The sequence below is a fragment of the Hippopotamus amphibius genome, chromosome 1, assembly GCF_030028045.1.
Source record: "Hippopotamus amphibius kiboko isolate mHipAmp2 chromosome 1, mHipAmp2.hap2, whole genome shotgun sequence".
Classification (NCBI taxonomy): Eukaryota; Metazoa; Chordata; class Mammalia; order Artiodactyla; family Hippopotamidae; genus Hippopotamus; species Hippopotamus amphibius.
Genome location: NC_080186.1, coordinates 224,628,771 through 224,655,546, shown reverse-complemented (window position 1 = coordinate 224,655,546; position 26,776 = coordinate 224,628,771). Strand labels below are relative to the sequence as shown.

The following is a 26,776-nucleotide window of genomic DNA, read 5'->3' as shown; positions in this document are numbered from 1 at the left end:
GGTGGTCCAGTGGTTGAGACGCTGCGCTTCCACTGCAGGGCACCCGGGTCCGATCCTTGGGATCCCTGGTCGGGGAACTAAGATCCCGCATGCCACTCGGCACGGCCAAAAAAAAAAAAAAGAATGCAACAAGTTATCTCAGTCCTGGACACTACCTGGAAAATCTGGATACTGTAGTGTGGTATTGCAATGGACAGAGTTCTCCTACTGTGAGTTTGACACCAGCTTTGCAGGGAACAGACAACGTCCATGTGAATCACTCTTACAAGCTGAATTTTTATTTTTACTAAATTATCTATGTTAAAAAAAAAAAAATCTGTGCCTGGTGTGGAATTTCACTCCATCAAGTGTTACAATGACTTTTTTCATTTTCATTACAAGCAGGAGATTGAATGTAGGACAAGTGTTAGGAAACATGGCAATAAATTAGAATATAATTTACAAAAGCAAAAACAAGTTAACAGTGTACCACATTAATACTGAGTATAAAATAATAAGCAACAACTACTCACAATAATACAAAGGTAATTTCATTCTGTATTATTAAGGATACCTATGTGACATTCACTCAAATAATAAAATTCCTAATGAAATGGACTGTTTAGGGAGTCAGGTGGGTACGCTTACCTTGCCTTTTTTTGGTGGGTCTTATGCCAGTGGCAGATACTGCTCTCAGTCACGGGGTACCAGTTTCCTTGGGGTTCCCTAAGTAGCCTATATATGTATTGGAGGGCCGGCCACGGTGGCTCAGCCTCCACCGACAGACAATCCTACTGTTATTATTTAGGAATAGAGCATCATGTAGCCACGGGATTGACGTCAGAGCAGCAGCAGCATTGCGATGTGCTGTGGAACATGACTTTTCCCCACTCAGGTTTAAATTCAAGGCCAATTGAAAGTTTAGTCCTGTTACACATCCTGTGCTTGGTTCCTTCTAGAAAGGCAATCTGATGCTGTCCCCGGGAGCTGTCTGGCCCCTGGCCTTGCGGCCGCTGCACACCCCAGAGGGATACGGCTGCCTTCCTCTTCTAGCACCACTTGGGGTGCTGCACAGGCCCAGGGGTATGGCCTCCACCATGGTAGTTCCCGGGTGAGGGGAAAAGTAGCCTTTGGTCAGTAATGTAAGAAATCTTTTTGAAATAAAAACACAAGCTGATATTTACGTTGGAGAAAAGCGGATCCCGACAGCAAACCTATGCCTAAAATGCCACAGAAACCATCCATCTTTTGTTCATTTATTTGATTCCACCAGGGCACATTAGCACCAAGTTAACTGCTCTTTGCAAGGGGCCAAAGGAAGTCAGTGCTGGGGCCACGCTACTTGTGGGCTGCCTGCCCTTCACTGAATGGCTGAAGTGGCACTTGGGCTGTCTTCCAAGGCAGTAGAGATAGAGGCCCTGGCCACTCTCGTCTACTGTCAATAGCTCTCTCTGGAAATTCAGGGACATGAGCTGTGGTGTTGAGAGAGAAAGCAGGCGAGAAGACTCGGATGATTGTGACTGAGCACACAGAACAACGGACGTCCCATGCTGACTGTCCACAGCAAACCTGACGTTTAGTTTGGTGTTTGAAGTCTGCAAAAACCTAATCAATCACTTCAGGTCATGATGTATGTGATACACCTGACGTTGTTTCAGAGCACAGTGATGGATTTAAGTCAAACACTCTCTGTAACTGCAAGTAGTATCTTTACAAAGTAGCCGTTTGGTTTGGGTTTGAGGTGTTGGTGTCTTGTGGTGCACACATGTGTAGGACACAAAACACATTCATCAAGATCCTGCTGCAAGTGTTCAAGTACAAAATATTCATATAAGCAAGTAGCCTCTTTTTTTTCTCTTTTTAAAAATCTCACTGTCAAATCTCTTGATGAGTGTGATGTGAAACCTGTGGACAGGGAAAATGTGAGCTAGACAACTTAATTAAGGTGGATTTGATTCTAGAATATGAACTGCCCAAGAAACTGGGTTTCACATTTGATTGCCATTCAGAGTATCCATAAAAAGTACAAAATACTTGGTTGAGTGACTATTAAAACGATGCTTTATGATCTCTCGTCTTCATGAGTTTTTCTTCTTTGGTTATTATCCCTTGCCTACTTTAACACTCACAGAAATAGCACATCTATGTGCAAGCACACTCATCTATCCATACACTCAAAAGCGCCCGCACACATACACACTTGTTCTCATATAAATAAACGCCCTTCTGCCATATCAAAGAAGGGACATCTGGAACCCATCATTATTGTCAGCAAAAGGGTCTGCCTGGTTGTCACTGAGCCAGTCTATCTATTGCATGGTATCATCTCAGCAAGCTCAACATGCATATGCAACAATCCAACAGGGCAGAAGCCGTTCTGTGGCTGGAGAGGATGTAAACACATGCGAGTTGGGGTGACTCGAATAAGAACTGAGGCATCCTGGGTGATGGCAGCAAAAGGCTGGTACTTCAGTCTCTACCATACCCCAGGTCTGGCTTCTGCATGAAATTGAAATGTTTTTCTCTTAAAGTTTTAATGGAAATCTCAGCTTCACTTGCACAATGGCAAGTTGGCCACAGTCTTTTAGCGGTGAATTTATAGACTTGCACAGCTGCAGTAACTGATGCACTGCTTTAAACTAAGTCCTTCATTGTTGTTCAGTTTAATATAGTTTATATATGGCTCACAGCAGTGTTCAGAACAGGGGGATTATTCCTAAGGAAATTAAGTGGAATGAAGAAAAATAATACAAACTTTCATTACTTTTGATTTATAATTGCTCCTTAAATAACAGTTCAAAGCCCGTTTTAGAATTTAAATTGTGGTGCTGTTGTAGTGATAAAGTATAGTAAATATTTTTAAGCTATGACTTAAGATTTCTGAATCTTCTTTACTTCCATAGTTGACCAAGTCAAAACAGCTACATTTTAAACAGTTTTAAATACAAATGGATTCAGTGTCATTGCTAAGTCCATAATAAAAATTATCTTAATGGTCCAAGGAGGTAAACAGGCTATTGGATTTACTCGAAAGAACACAAACGTTCCACAGTAAGCAAGTCTCCCTGTGTTGTTTGGATCTCTCCAATCTGGCATTCCCTCCTAATACCGTGTCCAGCACTTTGGATCAATAAATCCCACTTCACAGAAGTTAAAATAATATTGAAATCCTGTCAGCTAGGGCTGACCAGTGGTTACGTTTTCCACAGGGTAATGCATTTCCAAGGACGTCAATCCTCTTCCTCTGGGTGGCTCTCTGTGATGGATGCATTTCCACGATGAAATGACAAGGCGCTCTCTCTGGCTTTCCATGGGTCAGTGTCCTTGGCAGGTCTTACAACACATCTGTCTGAAGTATGCTCGACTGCAGAACTTGAACTTCAGCACCAGTGGGCAATAAGCCACTTTGTTCACATCTTTGCACTCTAACGAGTGAGGGCAGAAAAGGGAAAATAATTAGAGGCACATAAACAGGTACATAAACAATGAGCCTGGATGTTCAGCAAGGACCACCCCCCTCCCCATCCTGCCTCCTTGGGCCAATGCACCTTGGCTTTCACGTCCATGTGGTTTTTGTTTTTGTTTTCAAGCATACCCGGTTTGGTATACCCTACCAGAAATATTCTTTTGATACATTTTACACAAATTAAAAAAAAAAATGATTGCAAAGCTTTTCTCCCAGACTTTTATAAGTATGGTGCATGCCCACTGTGTCTTGAAAGAATTACCATTTGTTGGGATAAGTGATCACTTTAGACAGCTTGGAAACATGAGTCATTTTTCTTACAGCGCTTTTATTGCTTCTTTCTCAAGGGTTATTTTATTCAGCAGTGCAAGGTTATCCAAAATCAAACATGAGTTGCATTGTTTGATACCAAAGTACACACGTCTCAAGAGAATCTCTGCATCTGTGGGGTGTGGGGATGGGCCTGGGTGAATGAAAAGGATTGCTGACAGTGGCCTAGATTCAGCAACTACACTAGACAAAGAGGAAAACTCTGAGGGGTTGGCCTCAAATGGCAGCAGTCTGTGGGTTATGGAAACATGTAGAAATGTCTTTTTTTTAATTTGGAAGTGAGACATGGCCTTCTTTTTTCCTATGTGTGTTTTCTCCTCAGTGCTAGAATTGCCACAGTTGAAGTCTGCAGTTCTTGCAGCCAGAAGGTGAATAGATGATTCTTTCTCCTCCTCCCCTTGAGGCTGGTTGCAGAAGATGGGGCTGAGGGGCCAACGCAGAAAAAGAGACATCGACCTTTGATTCTCAGAAACCCCTGCCACCCCATATAACCCCACTACTACTAATAATGATATTCTTTTCCAGTAGTCTGGTCAATTTTATCTGGGGATTTTAAAATACTTTGTAAATCTAGTAATTAAATTTCCATATGCCTCCCAGAATCAGAGTTCTACCCTCATTTTTCCAGGTGGTTATACTGAAGCATCCTGGGTAAATTGTTTAAGGTAATTAGAGTCAGGCAGAACACTGGGAAATGCTCAGTGTAACAGGACAGCATTGTTGTTGTTTCCTTGTTTATTTGCCTGTTTTTCTCCTGGTTTCAGAAATCCACTAACGTTCTATGAGATCACGTACATGGTACATGAGCCATATGATAAATATGGAAAATTAAATGCAAAGAAATGGGAAAGTGTCCAGTTCTTATTGTTAAAAAAGTAAGGTAATAATTTTATTGATCTCACTTTCAAGGCTCTTTCAGTGAAAGACAAAATTTTAAACTGTAACTCAATCTTCTGAAAGCATAAGTTCTGCCACCATTGAACTCCTTTACTTCACATTAGATTTACAAAGAGAATAACAGTTAGAAATTTGAATAGAAACTTTCTATGGTAAGATTTTCAATAAATTTAAGTTTTGGCTGAAAGAAGGTAGGAGAGATTAAAATTTTATTTAAACTTTGCACTAAAAAAAAAGAAATTAGCTGATATTTGGTGAATCAAGCTTGAATTTGAAGTGACGATATCTCCATATGTATATATTTTAAGTATTTATATATTTAGTTACTGGTTTCGTTGGGTCTTCGTTGCTGCACACGGGCTTTCTCTAGTTGCTGCGAGAGGGGGCTACTCTTCATTGTGGTGTGTGGGCTTCTCATTGTGATGGCTTCTCTTGTTGCAGAGGACAGGCTCTAGGCGCACAGGCTTCAGTAGCTGTGGCACGTGGGCTCAACAGTTGTGGCTCACGGGCTCTAGAGTGCAGGCTCAGTAGTTGTGGCACACGGGTTTCGTTGCTCCACAGCATGTGGGATCTTCCCAGCCCAGAGATCGAATCTGTGTCCTCTTCATTGGCAGGCGGATTCTTAACCACTGCACCACCAGGGAAGCCCCCATATATTTTAATTTGGAGGTCATTTGTTATTTTTTTCCCTCTGTGTCATGACCAGTGAAAAGTAACTAAGAAAAGTTCAGACTAAGAATATTTTTGTAGAAAAAAAAAGTTGTATGTGTTACCTAGAGGCATATGTTGTCCAGGTAACGCAGTTATTAAGATGATGAGAAAAGCTAAGCGTAAAGGCTGAGCAGAGCTGACACACTATCACTCATCTTCAGTTTCAAATCCCTGTCCTAATGGGGCAGCCCTCCAGTGGAGACTGCCGCTCTCACGTTCTGTAACAGGGCTTGGTGGGACTGCCTAAACTACCAAGTAAACTGTGGCTTTGGTCTTCTCTGCCAAAATATAAAAATGATTTAGTTGATAAACAGATAGAGGAGGACTGGTTGTTTCAACAGTACAAGGAAATAAAATTAGAAGCCAGACTGCCAGGTTTAAGCCCAGCTTTACCATTTACTAACTTTATGACTCTGAACAAATTGCTTAGCCTCTCTGTGCCTAAGAGGTTAAGCATCCTCATCGATGAATAGGGAAGATGAGTGTTCCCACTCCCGCATGTAGCATGTATATCCTATGATATCACCTAGCGCAGCACATAGAATAGTTACTGGCTCTCAATAAGTGTAAGACATTGAATTACTATTATTATTATCACTATTAGTTATTATTACCACCTGATGACAATGTTGTGCTCTGAATTTCTCAGCAAGGATCAATATTTAGATTGTTACTGAGAAAATGCTGTCCTATAGACATAAGTCATTTTGAAGACAAAACAAAGAATTTCATGAGGTACAACTTTATTGGGAAATTCATAACTCCATTTTTGGAAGAGTTTCTGAACCAGGAAAATTCTGAGATGAACCGAATACCAGAAAATTCACAGATTTTTTCTTTTAGATTTAGAGTCTGATTAAATGATAGACAATAAATAATGAATAAAATAAAATATTCGTAAATTATTTCTTCTTCCAACCATCCCTCCATCCACTCATTCATCATTCAGGCTGTTACAAATATAAATACTCAGGGATTCAGATCCTCAGGTAGGGCTGGAAATGAGAAGCCTCCTTTGCGTGCAGAGGCCCCAACATAGCCCTTCGGCCAAGAGCAGTGTCTCGTCTAGGGACCAGCTGGAGGCCAACTTCCAGGGTGTCCCCCTCTGAACTTCCCAATACCTCTTTTAAGTTAGTTCTCAACTAACTTGATTCCAAGTAACTTGACTGAAAGCAAGAATTCATTTGGTTCCCAGGAGCCGGATCGAGCGTAGGGAGGTAGGGACTGCTAATGTGCGTCCCAGGACCTGAGAGCACCAGTGGTGAGGGGTGGCAGATCTGCGGGTGGATTCTGGCATTGCCTCCTCCCAGCACTTGTTTGACCTTGGCCAAGTGACTTCACCTCTCTGAGCCTCAGTTTCTTCGTCTGTGAGATGCAGCTCACAGGATGCTGTGAGGCTTGTGTGAGGTAACATTTACAGCACATGCGCAGCCTTGGCACAGAGTCAGCACTCAGTTTATCAGCTCCCCTTACTGTTACCAATAACAAATCTGAGAACAACCATCCTGGATTATTTCTCTGGGATCCCTGTCAATATATATATAGGCTCTTCATTGGTACACATAAGCAAATTAACGAAAAGATTTTAACAGAGAGCAGGTAAATTATGGTGAGGAGGGGAGAGATCTGGGGGAAGATCCAGAGTTGAGGACTGCCAAGCAGATAAGGGCCTCGATGAGACATTAAATGATGACTCTTGGGCTATAGAAGGACCCTCAGCCTTCGTGGAGTGTAGGCGGGGTCCCATGAAGGAGGGGCCCTGGGGAAGATTCCATTCCTATTTCTTGGTTTTGCCTTCTAGGGACTGCCTAGACTGGAAGAGTCAGTCTTCAGAGTGATGAAAACCTACTCACCAAAGAAGGTCAACCAATGACTGGTCTTTCATTCTTTCAGTCTTTTAACTCCATGAGGGATTAATCTAGTAATGATAACACTAAAAATAATTTACGAAGTGCTTCCTATGTGTCAGGCATTGCCTTAGGCAGTTTTACATATTTATATATATTTATTCATTTTGAGTATATACAATGTCAGTTTTACACAGATGGCAAAACTGAAGCTCAAGAAGGTTACATACGAAACATTCTGGGTCACACAGCTAGCTGGTCTAAGAAGTTGGACCAGAACTCAGGTTTGTCTGACTCTAAAACCACTCTATTTTGGCAGCATTCTTGGCATCTTAATGCAAAAAAGGTTTCTGCCTATCAATACTTCTTATTCTTGGCTGATAACTCTGATAAGTCAATCACTGGGGACAACATTATCAGGAGGTTTGCTCTGCCACCTTAGAGAAGGGGTAAATATTTTTTTAAAGGGGGGATCTAGGTCATGGGCATTCAGAAAAGCCTGAATACATTTCTTCAACTACCTCTTTCTCCCTAGATTTTGTAAAATTACATGAGTGAAAGGTAATTTTAACACACCAAGAAGTTTTAAAGCCCCATCATTACAGAAAGCTGAGGGTCATCTTAAAAATATCGGTACAAGCTTTAAAATATATTGGTGCATTCAGCCCATGTGTTGCTTTTTTAGTTAGCTAGAGAGGACTGACCTGATAAGCCCTTGGATCGACTCACTGACATTTTGCTGATGTACACAGCTGTGAGGCCTTAACTATAAAACTAACCATTGACTAGTCTATCTGCCTCATCCTCAAAGCCCACTGAAAATATTAAATAGCCTCTTCATTCCCACCCTTCAGCCGATACACAGTGCAGCTTACATTTGTGATAAAACCATTCTGGGAGAGTTGTGCATAAATTAAACCACATTTTCCCATTGACATCAGAACAATAACAGACATGTTTTGACTGAATTTCTGAATGATCCTCAGTTGATATAGATTTCTAGCAAATATCTAAAATATCTAAAAAATGGTTTTACTATACCCAAGTAATACATAATCTGCACATAAACAATTATACTAGGAGAACTATTGAAAGGAATCCTTTAGTTTAGGTAGAATCTTTTTGTAATAATATAATCGCTTTGTAATTGACCTATTTTGAAGGTTTGGTCTTTGCTATCGTGTCTTCTTCATACAGATACACTTGTATCTACTGCGTTTTAAGTACTGTAATCTGAGCCAGCAGGGTCAAAGATTTTAAGATGAAGAAGCCCAATTTTCTCTTCTACTGTCTTCATGTACCAGCTAAGCACTCTCTGGGGAGGAGAATGACAAGACACTCTTTCTACCTTTTTCCTTCTGAGGCTATCAGAAGGGTGAGAGGCCCTTATTGTGTGGTTTCTAGGAACTGTTTTGTGGACCTAACTAGTCTCTCCTTTTTTTACATCTCCTCTCACCTCCATTCCTGAAAATAAAGTTTCACTTTACCCAAGGCTAGAGATTTCTGGTGGGAATGACAATTTATGGACTATTCCTAAATTCTTTTCAGAGAGACAGGGGGATACATCAAGGGCTGAAAGCCAGCTCGTAGGCCCTACAATGTGAACTAGACCCACGATTAGAATCTTAAGTAACTTGCCAGCTATGCTGGGGTGGGTCTCACTGGTAATCTGTGTTCTGGTAGAATTGAACGATAAAATCAGACAACCTGTTTCATAGGCAACACATGAATCTACTTATCTTTGAAGTGCCAATGGGTTCTTACCCAGGTGCTTTATATTAATCTTTCAAAACTCTGACCTAAAAGACGTGATTTCAAAATACTCACACTGAACATAGGCTTATAAATTTACGATGCAATTGCACTGAGATTCATTGTGACTTTGATAGCTTGGCTTAATCCAAGGAATATAAGAGAAACTCCTGAAATGCAGTGCTCCTGTATGTATTTCATAAAATGTGGCCAAGCCTGCCTAAATCACATCAATGGAGGAGTTGGGATATACAGAGACATATCCTTCCATGAGCAAGTTGGATCATTCGGTACTTTTTTTTGAGAATGCATGTTCTCTGTTCCTGTAAGTTCTTTATGAAATTAAGAGGGAGAACACAGTAAGCAGAGAGTTATGAGTCTCACCTAAGGGTCTATCCTTTGAATTACAAACATTCAACCAGCTGTACCTCTGTTAAACTGCCCATGGAGATGCAGAGCCTAGTGGGAAGTGAGACGGCACAGGCTGTGCATGTGTGCGTGTGGTGGTTCAGGGGCTGGGGGCAGAGCATGTGAACTCAGCATCCTTTTCCTGATGAAACTGTACTTGAGTCCTTGATATTTGTATATATTCAAACTGGAAAAGGATGAAATAACACGTTTTGCTTGGAAACCTAATCATATTCGTTGCAATGGGAACAATCCACTGACTTTTTACCCTCAAAGCAAGGGGATATCAACTATGGAACTTTATTCTGATTCCATCTTACCCTGGACTAAGCCATTTTCTTCTCTCTTTGCTTTCTTGGTTTCTTCTTACCCAGTCTTATTCTCCACCCACAGTCAACTTGTGGTGCTTTGATCCCAATACAAATCCAGGGTTCCCTCCAAACCAGACAGCCAGGAATGTGACCCTGAATGCTAAGGCAACAAAAATGTCTGGTCTTCCTTACCTCCTTGAAATCAAAGTTCAAATGACCTTCACCATTCATTCCTTTCACTGATTTTAATACATCAGATACCACCTTAAAACACGTATTCAGTAGCTGTTTTGTTCCATGGATCTCAGCAGATTTCTGGAACTGCTTAGGCTCTCTCAGATTCATATACCTGAGGGAGACTGAGACCCGCCAAAGCCACTGTTAGACAGCCTAGTCTGGTAAACCGATGTACTCTAACCACACCTTTCCTGCCCACCTTTCCACACCATGAATCATTACCTGGCAGCAATAAATACCAGATGACAGAGTGCCTTGTGCTACTGAGAAGCTGAAAAGACCCACCATATAAACTATGAGGGAAACAGAAACTGCATGAAGATGAATAAAATGGCACTTGGGATAGAATTTCAGGTGAGCTTGCATAGGTTGGTCTCAGCTGCCAAGTGTACTTTAAAAAATTGCTCTGAGTAGTATTTCAAAGGCAGTGATACCCAGTGTGTCTATAATTCACTCTTAGCAGCAATGTGATGTTACCCTCATCAGTGGCAGTCTGTTAAGATCAAGCCTATAATGTCTTCACTCTTAGCCGAAGGCTTTCAGGGATAAAAAGCTAAAGTAGATGTCAAACATGGCAAATTGTATCTTCCTTCCTCCTCTTCCTAGTTCCCTCTCAATATTTACTTTCAATTTCTTGATGCTCTACTTCTGATTTTCTTTCTCTTACTATCTTTTGTTGCCTTAACCTTCTTCCATTTCTTCAATCTCTCTCCATTGTTTATTTTTATTTTTAAAAATCGTATTCAAATTCCACTATTTTATTATGGCTTTCAGGGAGTAATGTGCTTAATTTCCATATAGATATCTAAATTCCTTACCATGACTAACTGTATCTAGTTCCCTAAATCTGAAACTTGGGAGTCATACTGAACATTTCCATATCATATTCTCATCCCTATGTCTAATTGTTCATCAGGATCTTTTTATTCTCCTTTCCATTTTATTCCAATTCATTACCCTCTTTTTGATTCTTACTGCCTGAGTTCAAGCCTTCATCATCTCTAGCCTGGGCTCTTAGAACAACTTTTTAACTCTTCTCCCACACAAAGCTGTCCTCCCTCTGCCCCTTTATACACCTGCCAGCCCAAGTATGTCACTCCCCAACTTCCTTCACTTGTTCCTAGAAGTGGTAGATAGAGTCCTAACTTCCTTCTACTGCACACAGGATCCTTCAAAACCAAGTCCCTGTCTCCTTCTACTCAGGGAAATCCTCATCTCTACCGTCTGCTCATCTGCCACCCTCTGCAGCCACACTGAACTATGTTTGACTCCACAGCCCCGTGACTGCACACACTCACCTTCTGCCAGGAATCCCCAGCATTTCAACATCTTCCTGGCCAACGCTTTCACATCTTCCAGTGCCCTGCTCAAGCGTTCCTTTTCCATGATGCTTCTACTGAATACCCTCTTCCTCCGGGTACTCATGGTAGCTTCTTTCTACCCCTATTACAGTACTGTCTGTGTTGTGAAAATTATTTGTTTGCATGTTGCCACCCCTACTAAACTATTCTTCCTTTGAGGACAGGGACCTTTTGTAGTCTCAGTGGCTGGCACATGGTAAGTAGGTTTGCTGATTAAATGAATTTATGGTTGGATGACTGGAGAACACATTATTTAAACACCATCGCCTTGACAAATGGACAGATAGATATCTGTGTGACAAAGCAAGTTCAGTAAAATGTTAACAGTAGAATCTAGATGGTGGGTGTTCAATGTAAAATTCTTTCAACTTTGCTGTATGTTTGAAACTTTTTATTATTTTAATAATAGGATATCAGGAGAGGAACCATCTCCTAAATTTCAGTAGTTGAAACAATACTCAAGAGTCTATTAGTGGCCCATAAAGACCCCACTGAAAGACTGTATTTTAGATTCCAAGAGATCTCCCTTAGTCCTACCCTATCTTGCTTGGAGTAGAGATGAACTAGTTTCTCAGCAGCCTCCTTTCCAAGAGTCAAGGGAACCTGATTCTGGTAGAAAAAAAGGGGTCCTCTTCTACCTCCTGCCTTAACCAGAACCTGCTCCTTCCCCCACACCTGAACTTTCCTCCCAACTTCCCCTTTGTAAGAGGCACTTACAAAACAAGTTACAACAGATATAGTGTTTTTGCTTTAATTCTAATTTTATAAACGAGGGTTATCATGTCTTAAATGAGTCAACAGCTTTAGGAAATAACAATTCTAAGATTAGTCATACTTTGCAGGATTAATAATTTTCTAAAAGTTTCCTCCTTTACTGAGGAGGCTAAAAATATTGTCCTAACTGCTTACTTCAGATTAATATTAATAAAAGGTGATTTGGCCAGACAGAAATGACTATGAGGTATTTCTCCAAATAATCTAAGAAATATCAGATTAACACCTATCCATTTTAAGAGAATTTCTTTCTTTCTTTTTTTTTAATTGTTAAGAGAATTTCTTTAAGGCAGAAATAAGTGCAGTTGCAAATGATATTCTGCTCACTCTAAAAACAGCATTATATGGGATTTCCTTGGTGCTGCAGTGGTTAAGAATCCACCTGTCAATGCAGGGGACATGGGTTCGATCCCTGGGCTGGAAAGATCCCACATGCCGTGGAGCAACTAAGCCTGTGCGCCACAACTATGGAGCCTGTGCTCTAGAGCCTGCGGATCACAACTATTGAGCCCGTGTGCCACAACTACTGAAGCCTGTGCGCCTAGAGCCTGTGCTCCGCAACAAGTGAAGCCACTGCAATGAGAAGCCTGCCCACTGCAATGAAGAACAGCCCCAACTCACAGCAACTAGAGAAAGCCTGCACACAGCAACGAAGACCCAACACAGCCAATAAATAAATAAATAAATTTATTTTCTAAAAAAAAGCATTATATTTTCAGTTGCAAAGCTTATATATGATAATTATCCACTACAGAGAGGTGTTTGGAGAAATTATTAAAATGGCCTAAAGTGAAGTTATAAACATAACTTCAACATATATTATTGTGGGCATGTCACAAAGCCAGTTCTTTTAACAATGATTAAGCTTTAATCTTTTGAGAGTCATGCCAGAAGTGTCTGTACTCCATAATCAGAAGCTCTGTTTTCATGTTAAAATTCCTGATTTTATTTTTACTATTTTATTACGAATAGCATATAAATGTAGTTGAAAATGACATGCCCTAGGGCTCTTCCAAATCTAGGTTCAACTGACTCTACCACTTCCTACTCTTGTAATGTGAGTATCTCTCTCTGTGCCTTAGTTTCCTCACCAGTAATACCAACTCTCAAATCATGATTATATAATACACACAGACATTTATGCATATGACATATATACTGGATAATATATACAAAGGGCCTAACACAATATGCAACATAGTTTAATATGATAGTTATATCCTCTCTTCCACCTTAACCTTTTATCTTCCAACTCTGAAAAGCAGACTCCCAAAGCCATGTGACTGATTGCCAATAATTTACAATAGATAAAGATTTGTTTGCTACAAATCTTATAGAATAGAGATTTTAAAAATTTAGATTGTTTAAAGAAAATAGTTTTGCTATGAAAAGTACTTCTGTTTGTCACAGATTTTGAGCCCTTCTCAAGAGAAGGAAAGGTAGATTTCCAGAACATCCCTTATCAAAGCAAAAAAAAAAGAGATGGCACTAGAGCCAGTGATATTGCTAATTAAAATTGTGATTTCTGAATTAATGTAGGGTAAGACTATACTTCTTCGAAAGAGTAAATTACACAGTAAGTATACTGTGTTGAGGCTCAGATATAAGAACCAGGTCATTTGCAAAGATGCATGGTTTCTGCATCTTGTCATGTAAGGTGATTGCTCTTCCTAAAATGAAATTCCTTATGGAAACACTGAAAAATAGGATTAAAAAAAAAAATCCTTCAAATTGGATAGATCTGATCAAAAGGAACAATCTCTTTTTAATAGAGTAATGACCATATCATTTTCATTTGAAAAGTATTAACAAATTATAGTCAGCATAGCTCTTTATTTTTGATTTATTTGTTTTTTAAGAAGAGTCTTATAGCTGGGTTTCTTACATAATTAAAATTTATGGCTTCGCATGTTTGTATATTTGATCATGCTCCCATTTTCATGTGAGAAGGCTGTGTGAACCTCCTGACTATACCATATTTGACGCTACATTACCCACAGTATCTGTTATAGTGCCTTGCACATAGTAGCATTCAGGAAATTTCAAATGAATGCTTAACTAAATAGACAAAGTACATTTATTTAAATAAGATATAAGAAAATTCAGATTTGGATGGGTATCTGCTGTTAATAAAGGGATTTCTCCATACATAACAAAGAGAAATTTCAGAGTCTAAAGACCTTTGTCCTCCTATATAAACAGCTATATAATAATATTCTATTTTTCTTCAATGAGAAAATTAGTATTTGTAACATAAGTAGTTTCAAACATATGCTTTCATTATATGTTTAACAAGCATGAATTTTAATCTTTATAACAGCAGAGATCCATCATTACAGCCAAAAAGAAACAGAAGTTTTCACTTTTAAGCTTCATTAGAAATTGTCTCTATCTTTCTAGCACAAGTCAAACATAGAATGCTAGGTTGGACAGAACTTTAGAGATTATCTACTCCAGTCTCTCATTGTATAGATAAGCAAACTTAGCTCCAGAAAGGTTAAGTGACTTAATAAGGTCATACAGTTAGTGGAAGAGTCTGGGAAAAAAACTTAGGTTTCCTGATTATATATCCAGTACATATGTAGCTTTCACAAATGCTCTATGCAAACACACTACAACAGTGATTTTTTTTTTAAATTTATTTATATATTTATTGGCTGCATTGGGTCTTCGTTGCTGTACACGGGCTTACTCTAGTTGCTGCAAGCAGGGGCTACTCTTCTCATTGTAGTGGCTTCTCTTGTGGAGCACAGGCCCTAGGCGTGTGGGCTTCAATAGTTGCGGCACATGGGCTCAGTACTTGTGGCTCACGGGCTCTAGAGCACAGGCTCAATAGTTGTGGCACACGGGCTTAGTTGCTCCGTGGCATGTGGAATCTTCCCAGGGCAGGGCTCGAACCCGTGTCCCCTGCACTGGCAGGCAGATTCTTTACCACTGCGCCACGTAGGAAGTCCTACAACAGTGATTTTATGTGGCTTTTCGAACCCTGGGAATCAGTATAGGTGAATTACTAGAGACCACAGGCCTCTTACCTTCTATAATGAAGGTACTGGGAAACTTACCTTCAGTACTGGAAATGGGGGTACTGTCACATTTGCTTTCACACTGCTGCATTGATGGAGGTCGAACAGCTTCTGGACAGTCACTTGATGCCTGTCCAGTATAGGAAAGGCATTGTACAGTCCGCATTTGCTGTCCAAGTCCACACTGAGCAGAACACTAAACCAAAAGACAGGGAGAAACAAAATACTGATCTCAACAATTCTCAGGAGGTAAAAAAGATACATCATTTCAAATACCATATATATTAGCTTTTAAAGCCCATATGTAGTTCACCTTGGAGAGGTATATGATTAGGTCATTCTATTACAGAATTGGTTTGGAAATTCAAGGAACATGTTATTATCCTAGAAAATGGAAGCAATATAGTTTCTAAAAGACAACAGATAGAGATTTCTTGGGCTATTATTCCAACAATTCCAAGCAGTGCTGGTGAACTTAAAAAGGAGTATAATTAGAAAATATTCGTGATGAAGTAGAATAATTAGAGATTCTAGGGCTGGGACATCACTATTGCTCCCTACTTACATATTACAGACCTGTGGGAAAAACAACCTGATGGTTTATTGGAGTGCTCTTAATATGATCAAAATATTAGTTCAGTATAACAGCAGTGACTGCTATGGGGTCTAGTGATGGGACCAGTTTGGAAAAAGAAAAAAAAGAGCATAAATAAGTATCTTGAGTTTTTTTGTTTTTGTTTTTAAGCTCTTTATTGGAATATAATTGCTTTACACAGTTGGGCCAGTTTTTGCTTGAGTTTTGTAAGGTGTTTTCAGTCACACAAATCTGAGACAAATCTAAGAAGAGGTCTGGTATTAGCCAACTAGCATGTCTCCCTCTCCTTTTTCATCTACTCGGGGATTTGGTTACTTTAGGAGTGAAGTTACTCTCTGAGGGGGCTTAGTTTCAGCTGGGAATGATCAGCTGTCCAGGCTGAAGAATGAAGCTGCGGTCTATTCTTTGGGCCTGCCGCCCAGAATACCAGAAAGCCTGTGAGATTTGGGATCAAAGGGATGAGGAGATAATTGTCCAAAGACAGGTGATGGTGATGTTTACAAGGTAAACAAACCAAGGCCCTGTTGGATTTATTTGTGAAAACTCTCAAAGTACTTACAGGACTTGCAAGGATATTCACAGACACTTTTTAAGTTTCTAAATACAGAATGACAAATAAATGCACCATAAAGATGTAGTAAAGCATCTTTGAAAATGTATTTTCACTGGTTAACTTCAATTTTAGGAAAATGAATTGAAAATATAGAGAAGAAAAGGACTTGACAACATTTAAAAGAACAATCTCATATTAATAACTGTAAATTTGGTGAAATTATTAATATGCAAAAACTTTCAAATGACCTTTACATAACAGAGAACTGCAACAAAGAACATGTAAGAAAGGAAATTCCTACCCAGTTTAAATAAAAATTATAAAAGCATGTCAGTATTGATTCTTCAATAGCATAATATAAATTATAAATTGTGAAACTCACACTTCTACAGAGAAATACTTAATCGCATTCAATGCTTACTTAAGCTTATGATGTATATTCTGCTTGAGCACTTTGTAAATTAAACTAAATACTGTTATACAAAAGCATATTATTAATTGTTAGACAAATGCAAATGGTAATTATTTTATGATCATACTTCTTTTGTTTCCCCACAGGGCGAGCACAGAGCAAGTATATTTATTTGCCTTAATGGAGACTGAAAATCTTTGCCCACTCCCCAAAGAGGTCTGTAGATACTACTACACTCTAGCAATATTGAATTTTGGCAATAATTTTGGTAATGACTTCTATAAAATGCCATTATTAATAAGTAACGGCAGACCCAGAGCACAAGCAAAATCATGCTGGTGTAGTTATATGCCACTATGATTTATTTGGGTCTCAGATATTAGAAAATGACCAGCTACAAGCTTAATTATAAAGCCACAGGAAAAGGGCATTGATTCACTAGAAATTTACTTTCTGGAGCATTATTTTTTTAACATAACATAATAGATTTCCTTTTTGACATTCAAAAGAACAATATTTAATTTTCCTTCTATCCAAATCTATCAATTTGCTTTTAAAGGACTTAAGGTGACCTTCAGCAACATAACACAATTTAAAACTGATAAAGAAGAAAGAAAAAATAATAGGAATTGGAACATAGAACAGAAATGAGTCCAATTAATATAAAAATACATACTAAAAGCCCTATATGCTCATTTCCCAGATTCATAATCTCCATCAGATAAATCCATTGAAGAATAAGTATTAATAATATTTCAAAGATTGTCAATCACATTATTAAGCTATTTAAAACCCCACATCTTCCCTGTGAGGTTAAGAGGAGTCATTTTGCAAGTGGGAAAATTAAGACAATGGTGTTAACTGATTTGGTCTTGAATTAGTTGAGAGAGTTGGCACTAGAATCCCAAGTTTTGGTAGGTTGTTTAAATTTCCAGCCATCTAGACTATTTCTCTTTAATTTCAAGTAAAAATGTTAGAATCCGAGGAGTAGGTAAAAGTGGGAAGTGTGCAGGTGTGGGAGAAACATGGTTCAGTGCGTCTACATGTGACTGCTGCTGCCTATGCACTGTCTCACACTCACATCTCATACCTAGATTTCTGTGTGTTGTTGCTCATCTCTTGAGCCCCTACAACGACCCAGTCAGGAACCTCAAGTGTCTCAAAGTGCTGCTTCAGCAGGAGCCCACAGTCCAATTGCCTTACCTGGCCCCAGTCTCCTGTCACCCAGCGAGGAGGAGGGCAGCGGCCCAAACTGCAGCGGATGCGGACAGGGGGTTTGCTCTCCTCGGAACATTGTGTTGCTGGGAATGTTTTAGAAAGGTCACTGCTCTTGCACAGAACAATCCGATGCTTGAATCCTGGACCACATTTGGGAGTGCACTGTAAATAAAACAAATACTAATGAATAACGATAGTCTAAAGATAGAGAAAAATTTGAGGAAAGTCTTTCTCTAAGTAAATGTGTGTTTGGGTAAACAACATACACACATACTAAATTCTAGGCAAAGTCTTACAGATATGAAAATTCCTTAAGTTTTTAAATAGAAGAACTTTTATCTTTTCCCCTAAGGTCTTTAAGAGCTAAATCCAAAAGTTTGTTTTTCTTGGCAGCATGTTTTCTTCTTTTATTGTGTGTAGATATATTCAGCGATTCCTCTCTATCCTTGGCCATACTCGGTTAAAATTCTGCTAATTTTTGGAATGTGGAATCCTTGGTGTCTTACTTGCTAGGTATAGTCTTCTGAAAAGAATTCGTACGCTACTAGTAGACCATGAGAAGTTTCCTTTGTGAAGCAAGCTAATGTTTGATTTAGATGTGTACAGTTGTCCCTCAGTATCTGCAGGGGACTGGTTTCAGGACCTTGGAGGACACCAAAATCCATGGATGCTCAAGTCTGTTGTGTAAAATGACATAGTATTTGCATATAACCTACACACACCCTCCTGTATATGTTAGATCATCTTTAGATTACTTATAATATCTAATACAATGTAAATATTATGTAAATAGGTGCCAGTGTGTGGGAAATTTAAGTTTTACTTTTTGGAACTTTCTGGAATTTTTTTCCCAAATATTTTCAATCTTTGGTTGGTTGAATCCATGGATGCGGAACCTGGAAATACAGAGGGCCAACTGTATTCTTAGGGTGTGGTAGCTAAGAATACATGATCACGGGTAAAGTTGTATTGCACAGAAAATCTCTGGACTTTTGCTTGTCCATGAGTTAAACGTAACGAATTTGACTATTCTTTAGTTGAACCAGTCCGCTCTTCATATCGAGGAAAAGATCCTTCTTTCTATGTCACAAAGTCTATTATTTACCTCTTTTCCAAATTAATTGGAGTTTCATGTATTCAACATGGTGGCTGACTGAAGTCCTCCATCTCTCTTCCCTGTACATCTGAGCCCTTCTTTAAAATCTGTACTTCTCAGTGAAGTGAGAACCTTACCCACAATATTTTGTGCTAGCCCAGTGCCAGGCACAAAGCTAATGCTGCTGCTGCCACTACTATGACTACTGCTGCTATTAATAATGATATTAATGAAGTAACAGCCTTAGAGTAAGTGACTGGTACAAAGCCATGCAGCAATTAAATGGCAGACCTAATGTTAATGCCCACTGAGTGCTTTCTGGATGTTAGACACTACACCATGTACTTTGCACATATTATCTCATTTAGTCCTCACAACAACCCTGTCACATTATATTTCAAGAAACCAAGACATGCAACTCTATCTTGCAATCATGCATTCTGTAGGATGGATAAAGCCCTAATTCGAGTCTCTTGAGCTTGCCTCGCTTGTGTCTGGTCCTCTTGACTTCTCACCAAGTCTCTTCCACTGTCCACCAGTATTAGAAGATACAGCCTTAGAGGATTCCTGTCACTCTCTTAATGCTTAATATTATTATTGATAATGATAACACTACTATCTCATATTCCATAAGAGCTTCACAGTTCACAAAATACTTTCAATACATTATTCTCATATAAGTTTTTGAGTCTTGTTACAGGAAAGCTTAAGCCACTTAATTGAGGTTAAACAGATAGCAAGTGGCAGAGCTGGAACTAAATCCTAAGCCTTCTGATCCACACTTTAGCTTTTAGCATTGGCAGAAACAAAGTCTTGAGAATACATAAGTAATAATTAATTATAAAAATAAATGAGGTAAAGTACAGGAGGATAGAAGGGTACTTCTAATTTCAGAGATAGAGGCAGAAACACGTGGGATGTACAGGGAATTCAGTTTAGTATTAAGTATTCAGTTAGTATTTAGTTTTAGTATTTTGAGGCTATGATTAATTTTCCATACTGGGAAAAATTATTGAAAAATGCACTTGTGCTATTCCCCTCCCCTTTTTGTATTTTAAAAGCATACATATGTATATTAAAGCCTGGGACAAAAGAATGTCTATATGTATATAACTGAGTCACTTTGCTGTACAGCAGAGATTGGCACAACACTGGTAATCAACTATACTTCAATAAAAAAATTAATTAAAGCCTAGGACATATGTCTCTTGCTTATTCTAATATCTTTTTCTAACAGCAATAAGCTTCTGCTGTTATTTGAACACTGTAGTTATATCTAGCAGTCTTTCCTAAGAGCCTATGCCAAAGTCCTGCTTACAATTAGGGGAGGCAGACAATGCAAAGACAGACAATTCATTCATTTGTGTCTGAGAAGTGCCCAGGGAACCAAAGACAAAAACAAACAAGACATGATAATAGGGAGAAGAACAAAAAGAGAAAGCAACGCTGAAATTTATTAAGTGTCAGGCAGAGTTCTAAGTCCTTTGCATGTCATAATCTACCTAATGTTCATGGAAACCTCTTGAAGTGCTGTTTTCACACCTATTTTACTAGTGGGGAACTGAAGTACAGAGAAGTACAGATAAATTCAGATGGCAGCTTTGAAAAAGATAATGCTCTGAAAGATAAATGTACAAAGACACAAACCCTTTGTGGGACATTGTAAATTTATACGCAAAGCTTAACATACAGCATCTTCTACTAAGGCAAGAAATAACTTTAGAAAATTATAGCCCAAGCTCCACTAAATAAGCCACGGATATTCTATCCTATACCACTGAAAGTAGAGATAATCAACTAGATTCTCAAAATAGTGAATGATTGAAAACTACATTCTAACTCAATGAATATACCACCCCTGAGCCCGGCAGGTCTAGTCACAAATATTACATGTCGATAGCTGGAAGCTCAACACTGATCTCTGCAAATATTGTACTTCTAGAGGATGAATGTAAAATTAAATGTTTAAAATTGCTTGTAAAAAAATAGTAAAGGCACAGGGATGCCATTTAGACCTGATTCGTTTTAAGTAGAACTCTATCCTGCAAATTCTTCTGACCTTATGTCAGAGATGTTCAAGCAGAGACATCCCTTAGCTTGTTTTTATTTTTACTTCTTCCCTCTGCTTTATTTAGCTTACATTTCATCTTCGCCTCTCTAGACTTCTGATGAATAAATATGTTTATCTATTTGACAGCCTCAGTTTTATTTAGCTACCTAAAAAAATAAGCAATCCTAGAAAAGCAAGATGTAACCATGATTATATATATGATTAACAGGCATTAAATTAATCATAAATGATTCAGAGCATTTTTCAGAGATAATCATTAGTCTATACCCATATAAAGGGTATATTTTTGCACACTTTTTGAAAATGCAGTAAAATCCGTTAGAAATAATTAGAAATTGAATACTTAGTTCAGTAATAAAAATTCATTTCTTAGACTACAGTCTAGTTATAAATATCAAAATCCGTTCAATTCATTCTCATAATAAACCATTAGGGTGGAACACAACTCAGTGGAGAATGATCCTTTAGTAAAATTATTTCTCACAATTTCTCCTTATTGCAGATAAATATCTATTTTTCTTCTTTTATTCATATAATCAGAATCTTACAATTAGTTAAAATCTGACCAGACCATTTGCTTTTTGTTCTCATCTCAATAGGATATAGGAGGTAATTTTTATGAGAGATACATTTATACTTCAGTTTAATGTTCTATGATTAAGAAACAAAAACATATTTTGCAGAAAAAATATTTGAAACCACACCAGGGAAAATAATTTGGCTCTCACTGTAAAGGATAGAAACATTAACATTTTGGGGTTAGACTGAATTCTCTCTGGAGACGTGGGTTTAATTTACTCAGTCATGGCATCAGAGTAGAACCTAGTGAGTAAACAAGGTGATGGCACAAGTATCTACTAAAACAAAGAACAGTCCCTTGGTAGGAACATTTCCCCCTGCCATCCTTCTTAAGTAATGCTACCTAAATGTAAATCCCATAAAGTCAATTGAGTATGATGCCAGTCATCTACTTGTCCAAGAATAAGTACAAGAAACAGACCTTTTTCAATGGGTACTCTGTGGGAGTCAAAAGAAACCATTCCTATACATCAGAAGAACGGCTAAGGATTGCTGGAGCCCATCCACAGTACACAGCAGTGCTTTAAGAGTTGCATGCCAAGAGAGGGCAAAAACAGAAAGCCATTTAAGTCCAACATAACATGGGTGATCCCAGGAATGAGGCTAGATTGCAGGAAATGGAAAAGCTATGGCTTCATTAGTTTCACAAAAGACTGCAGAAGAGCCATTTTCCACCAAGGTAATTTGGCTTAATTTTTTTTTTTTTTTTTTTTTTTTTTGCCATAAGCACCGGGTGGGTTTCACTGTTGGGGAAAATGAAAACGGTTCCTGGCTTTGCAACAATGGAAATTTTATGTTAGAGCAGCCGGCAAAGAAAAGAAAGAGGTCAGAGGGTACATTCCTCTTATTGAAACATGTTTTCACCAGTTGAACTTCACCCTTATGATTAGCAGAGCTCAGACAGCTGATAGTTGGAATTGGGAAGGGGACAGAAAGATGAGGGAAGTTTTCATGGGCGTGTTAAAAAGATATTGTGTGAAATATCTTTGCAAAAGTTAAGTGAAAGAGGTTGATCACTGCCTGCTCTTCAGCTGGGACCTCCTCTTTTCATTAGTGGGAGATGTTATATTCCTCTGGGAAGAACAGGCTCCTTGTTCTCACTTTGTTCTCCATAGCTACTCAGGCACTTTTTCACTTAATGCTATTTACTTCTACTTATTTTTAACTCATCTAGAGAAGAGGTAGGTTTTGTGGTAAAGGGAAATGGAAGCATGAGAGTGCATCCTCTCCTTTGAAAAAAAAACAGGAGAGACTGAATGGGGCAAAAATCATCTCTTTCCTCCTGAACAAAGGATGAAGATGATGGTATAGATGATGTTCAACTGGAATCTTTGGGATGGTAATGGCAGGATTTCCTGACTCATGCTTACCCCAGAATAGTTTTCCTGTGTTGTCTGTGGAGAGACAACAGCCACTAATTCTCCTTTTTTGTTTCGTTTTGTTTTTTTTGAAGTGATACACCCAACATGTGTACTCTATACTCTCAGTTCCACTTCTCTCCCCTAAGCTTTGGCTCAGCTATTTTAAAGAAGGTAACAGAAATGTGATTAAAAGTCCCCATAACTTATATATATTTCTTCAGGCAGCTTCTAGGAGTACCTAACAGCCTCGTAGAGCCATTTGAGCAAGCCACTTCTAAGACTGGATAGATGAAAACCGAAATGCTAAAAGTAGGGTAACTACAACCTATATGAGGTTGATTTAGGAAGAAAATCTTAAAATGGTATTTGGAATGGAAACATACAGTAATATACATAATCTATTCCTTAAGGTGATTATATTTGATGTTTTATATTAAAATAAAAATATAATGATACAGAAAATTGTAGGTCCAGAGACCAATGGGAAGTGAGCCTGCACATGAGAAGATATTGGTGTTTTAGTGATTGGCAGAAACTTTTTCTAGTTTGTTTTTGAACTTGTCAATTTTTCTCCACTTTTTATAGAAGGATGTGGTACAAAGTTCTGCATTCAAGCCTTCTTGTTACCTATCACTATTTTATTCAACCTAATCTTCCATTTATTCTTTAAATCAAATCCTTTTCTCCCACCCTACTTTCACCACATGATCTTTGTGTTTCTGTTCAGTTGTTTCTCTTATCCGGAATACTTCTCCAGTTTCTCTGTTCTCTTCCCTACTTCAAATCTTACACCCCTACAACATTAACTAAAAAGCCTTCTGATCCTACTGCAGGCTATTCTGACCTTCTCAGCTCTGAATTTCTGTATTACTTATTCATTTACACCTCACAATCCACCATTTTGTTAAACACTGTCTATGTTATTCCCTAGCTGTTTCATAGATGTTTCTTATTTTCCCAAGTTTATGAGATTCTTGTGAATTCTTCACAGTCCCTATCCCAGTGTAGTTAGAAAGCACCCAATTATACTTACTGACCTGGCCTGAAACCCTAAAAATGTTGCAGCCAATCATCAGGTCTCCCATTATGATTTTCCAGTAACAACGTTGCCATCATTATCAAAGACTATTTATGAACTTCTATAAGGGTCTTGGGCACTGAGTTGCAAGTAAAATAACTACTAACATGCGTACAATTCTGTAAAATGTCTCTTCTTTATCACTGGATTTTCTCTTCCAAATGAATGTAGGAGTTAATCCACCCACTGCTAAGGAACAGAAGAGTTCATACTGTTTTCCATAACCACGGAGTGAATAATCCTGAGAATATCTCTACATTTGATTGAAACACAAATAAAACTTAGGTAGGCAGAATGTAATTACTGAAGCTGGACTATGGCCAGGAAACTTGGGAGAACACTCCCAACTTCTGCCAAAGATTCCACAGATAACCACAACTGGTCAGAATCTCCATTTCCACGTACCATCCTAAACACAGTCTCTCTTTTAAGCCCTGTGCTTCTAGCAAAATAAGGCCACTCAACCAGTAAGATTCACCGGGAGAAAAGTTACATCCAGAGGTTCCTAAAGAACAATGTTTAATTTTTTTTGTTGTTTATTTTTTGACAAACTTATGAGGTCTACAGGAAATACCTAAAGCAAGTACCACAATGCTTCCAGCAGGAAATGCATCCTGTTTTGCTAACTTAAAAAAATGACCTCTATATATATAGCCAGATACTCATTCTTTTTAACATTAACAGAAGGATTCAGTTCTTCTGTAGGAAATGTGGAGACTGGTACAGCGTGTATATGTATATGTCTCATGCAGAATGAAGAGTAAAGAATTAACTCTACCTCTTACCTTATTTTTTATAAGACCATTTTTCTTAGGCCTTGGGATTATATTAGACTTTATATATATATGTATGCCAGAAAAACATTATCTTAGATCTTTGGCACTGATCATATAAGTGGAGGTAATGATAAAATCTGAATTGGACTTTTTGATATGTTATAACCCTCAACTCCATGTTTCTTTCCCAGATGCAATTAAAATATACATAGATATATAACATGTGATAATAAATTAACAAACTCATATGTAAGAGTTATATGGGTAGGCTGGAACATTACTTGGAAAAAAGAGATATAACATATTGCTAATTCTAAGCCTATAATGCTGTTCAAGAATAGCAAAGAAGGAGAAAAACCACGTATATGAGAACTCACTATAATATTCTCTCAAATTCACTTCAGGCTTGTTTTTAATCAAATTGATGACAATTTTCTCATTGATTTTCCTGACTCCAAAAACCTTTACTTCCTGGCAAGCAGCAAAAAAATATAGCATGGACAAATTCACTGTTATGCAATCCTTACTTGTTGAAGTCTAAGATGCTCACATGCTCAGGTGTCCTTAATATTAAATGCTTTGGTATTGACATTTAAGACATCTCAAAACATACAGCCTCAGATTTCCTTACTTCTGACCAGTCCAAAGCCACCCACTGAGGTGGACATGACTGGTTGTTGCAGGGTTCTTTTTCAATAGGCCGGTGTGTTAAACAACCACTGTAGTCCAGTGTCTCCTCCTCAGAAGGTCCAATCTTCCTGATGCAGAGCACTGCCCTTGTGCGCATCCCACCATCACAAGTCTTGCTACATTCCAACCAGTCCCCAATGAACCACCTGCAGCAAGAAATAGAAGAAACACAGAAAAGCATTCCTTCAGTGCAGCCAGAGATTTCAGCAGAGTTGAAGGCACTTCATCAGTGGACTACCTCCTCTTCCCAGAAGAGCTAACATTTCAGTGTCAGTCGACGTGACAAATGACAAATGGAAGAACTGCTAAGGAAAAAATAACTCACTGTCAGCTGCCTTCTAGAGTTTGGAGCAGGCAGAACCCAGGTTCAAATGAGCAATGCACTATGTGTTTTTAAACTTCTTTTTCTCCTTTTTTATTAATATCTAAAATGAGGATAACAATATCAATCATGAGATTGTCATGAGGATTAAGCATGGTAACATACGAAGCTCCAAGCCATGTGCTTGGTAAATGTTAACAACTGGCTCCTCATGGGAGGGAGGGTGTCCTGATTTATTGCATTTGTCAGTTTTTGTGGTATAAATACTTTACTATGGCCAATTTCAAGCTATCACCTTGACATACAGAATATGAAAAAGAGAAGATATGCTGCTAATAGGGTCTCAGGTGCTTCTGACAGTGTCTAACACACAACAAACAAGAAACAGTAGCCATTTTTATTATTACATTGAGACAGGTTCTCCTTCAACTGAGGAGTTTGTGATAAAACCACAGTATAGGAGCTAGGGATTTGTTTTCTGATTGCCAGAAATTAAGGTCATGCTCTGCACAAGAGAGAACTTTATTGTCCTTACAGGGGCAGAGATGGCCCAGGTATCCATCCAGAAGACATGGGAGTCCTAAAAACTCTGCAGTAAGAGCAGAGCCAGCTCTGTGAAAACATGGAGATTCCTTGCTTTGACCCCTTTATTCCTAAAAACAGCTTCTACACAGTTAATGTGGGAAGAAACAGAAATGTCTTAATAAATGAACATATCTCATATTTATAGGTATACCACTCCTAAAGTCATCAATGAATTTTCATATATACAATTGCAGGGGTGTGTGTGTGTGTGTGTAATATTTCTGCAGGACTCACTCTTTTGGGCACATTAATTGGTCCAAGGGTATGAATCATGATCCCAATCAGACCAGTAAGAATTCAACTTTAGAATTTTTATATCTCAATGATAGCAAAAGGGATGCTTT

The 26,776-nt window shown here is 38.5% G+C and overlaps 1 protein-coding gene across 4 annotated transcripts in view; it reads right to left on the bottom strand.

Annotated features, from left to right (window-relative positions):
* Nucleotides 1-281: 281 nt before the first annotated feature.
* The window catches only part of ADAMTS6 (ADAM metallopeptidase with thrombospondin type 1 motif 6), a 277,799-nt gene continuing 251,304 nt past the window's right edge, over nt 282-26,776 (bottom strand). For 3 of the 4 annotated variants that reach the window (XM_057742536.1, XM_057742554.1, XM_057742545.1), the window contains 4 exons: nt 25,467-25,671; nt 17,860-18,036; nt 15,136-15,292; nt 282-3,404 (listed from right to left, as the gene is read on the bottom strand). In XM_057742536.1, coding sequence (XP_057598519.1) covers nt 3,295-3,404; nt 15,136-15,292; nt 17,860-18,036; nt 25,467-25,671 — 649 coding nt within the window. In that variant the 3' untranslated portion in view covers nt 282-3,294. Of the gene's footprint in view, nt 3,405-15,135; nt 15,293-17,859; nt 18,037-25,466; nt 25,672-26,776 lie in introns of those variants that run through there. The other variant, XR_009054769.1, reaches the window with a different exon arrangement.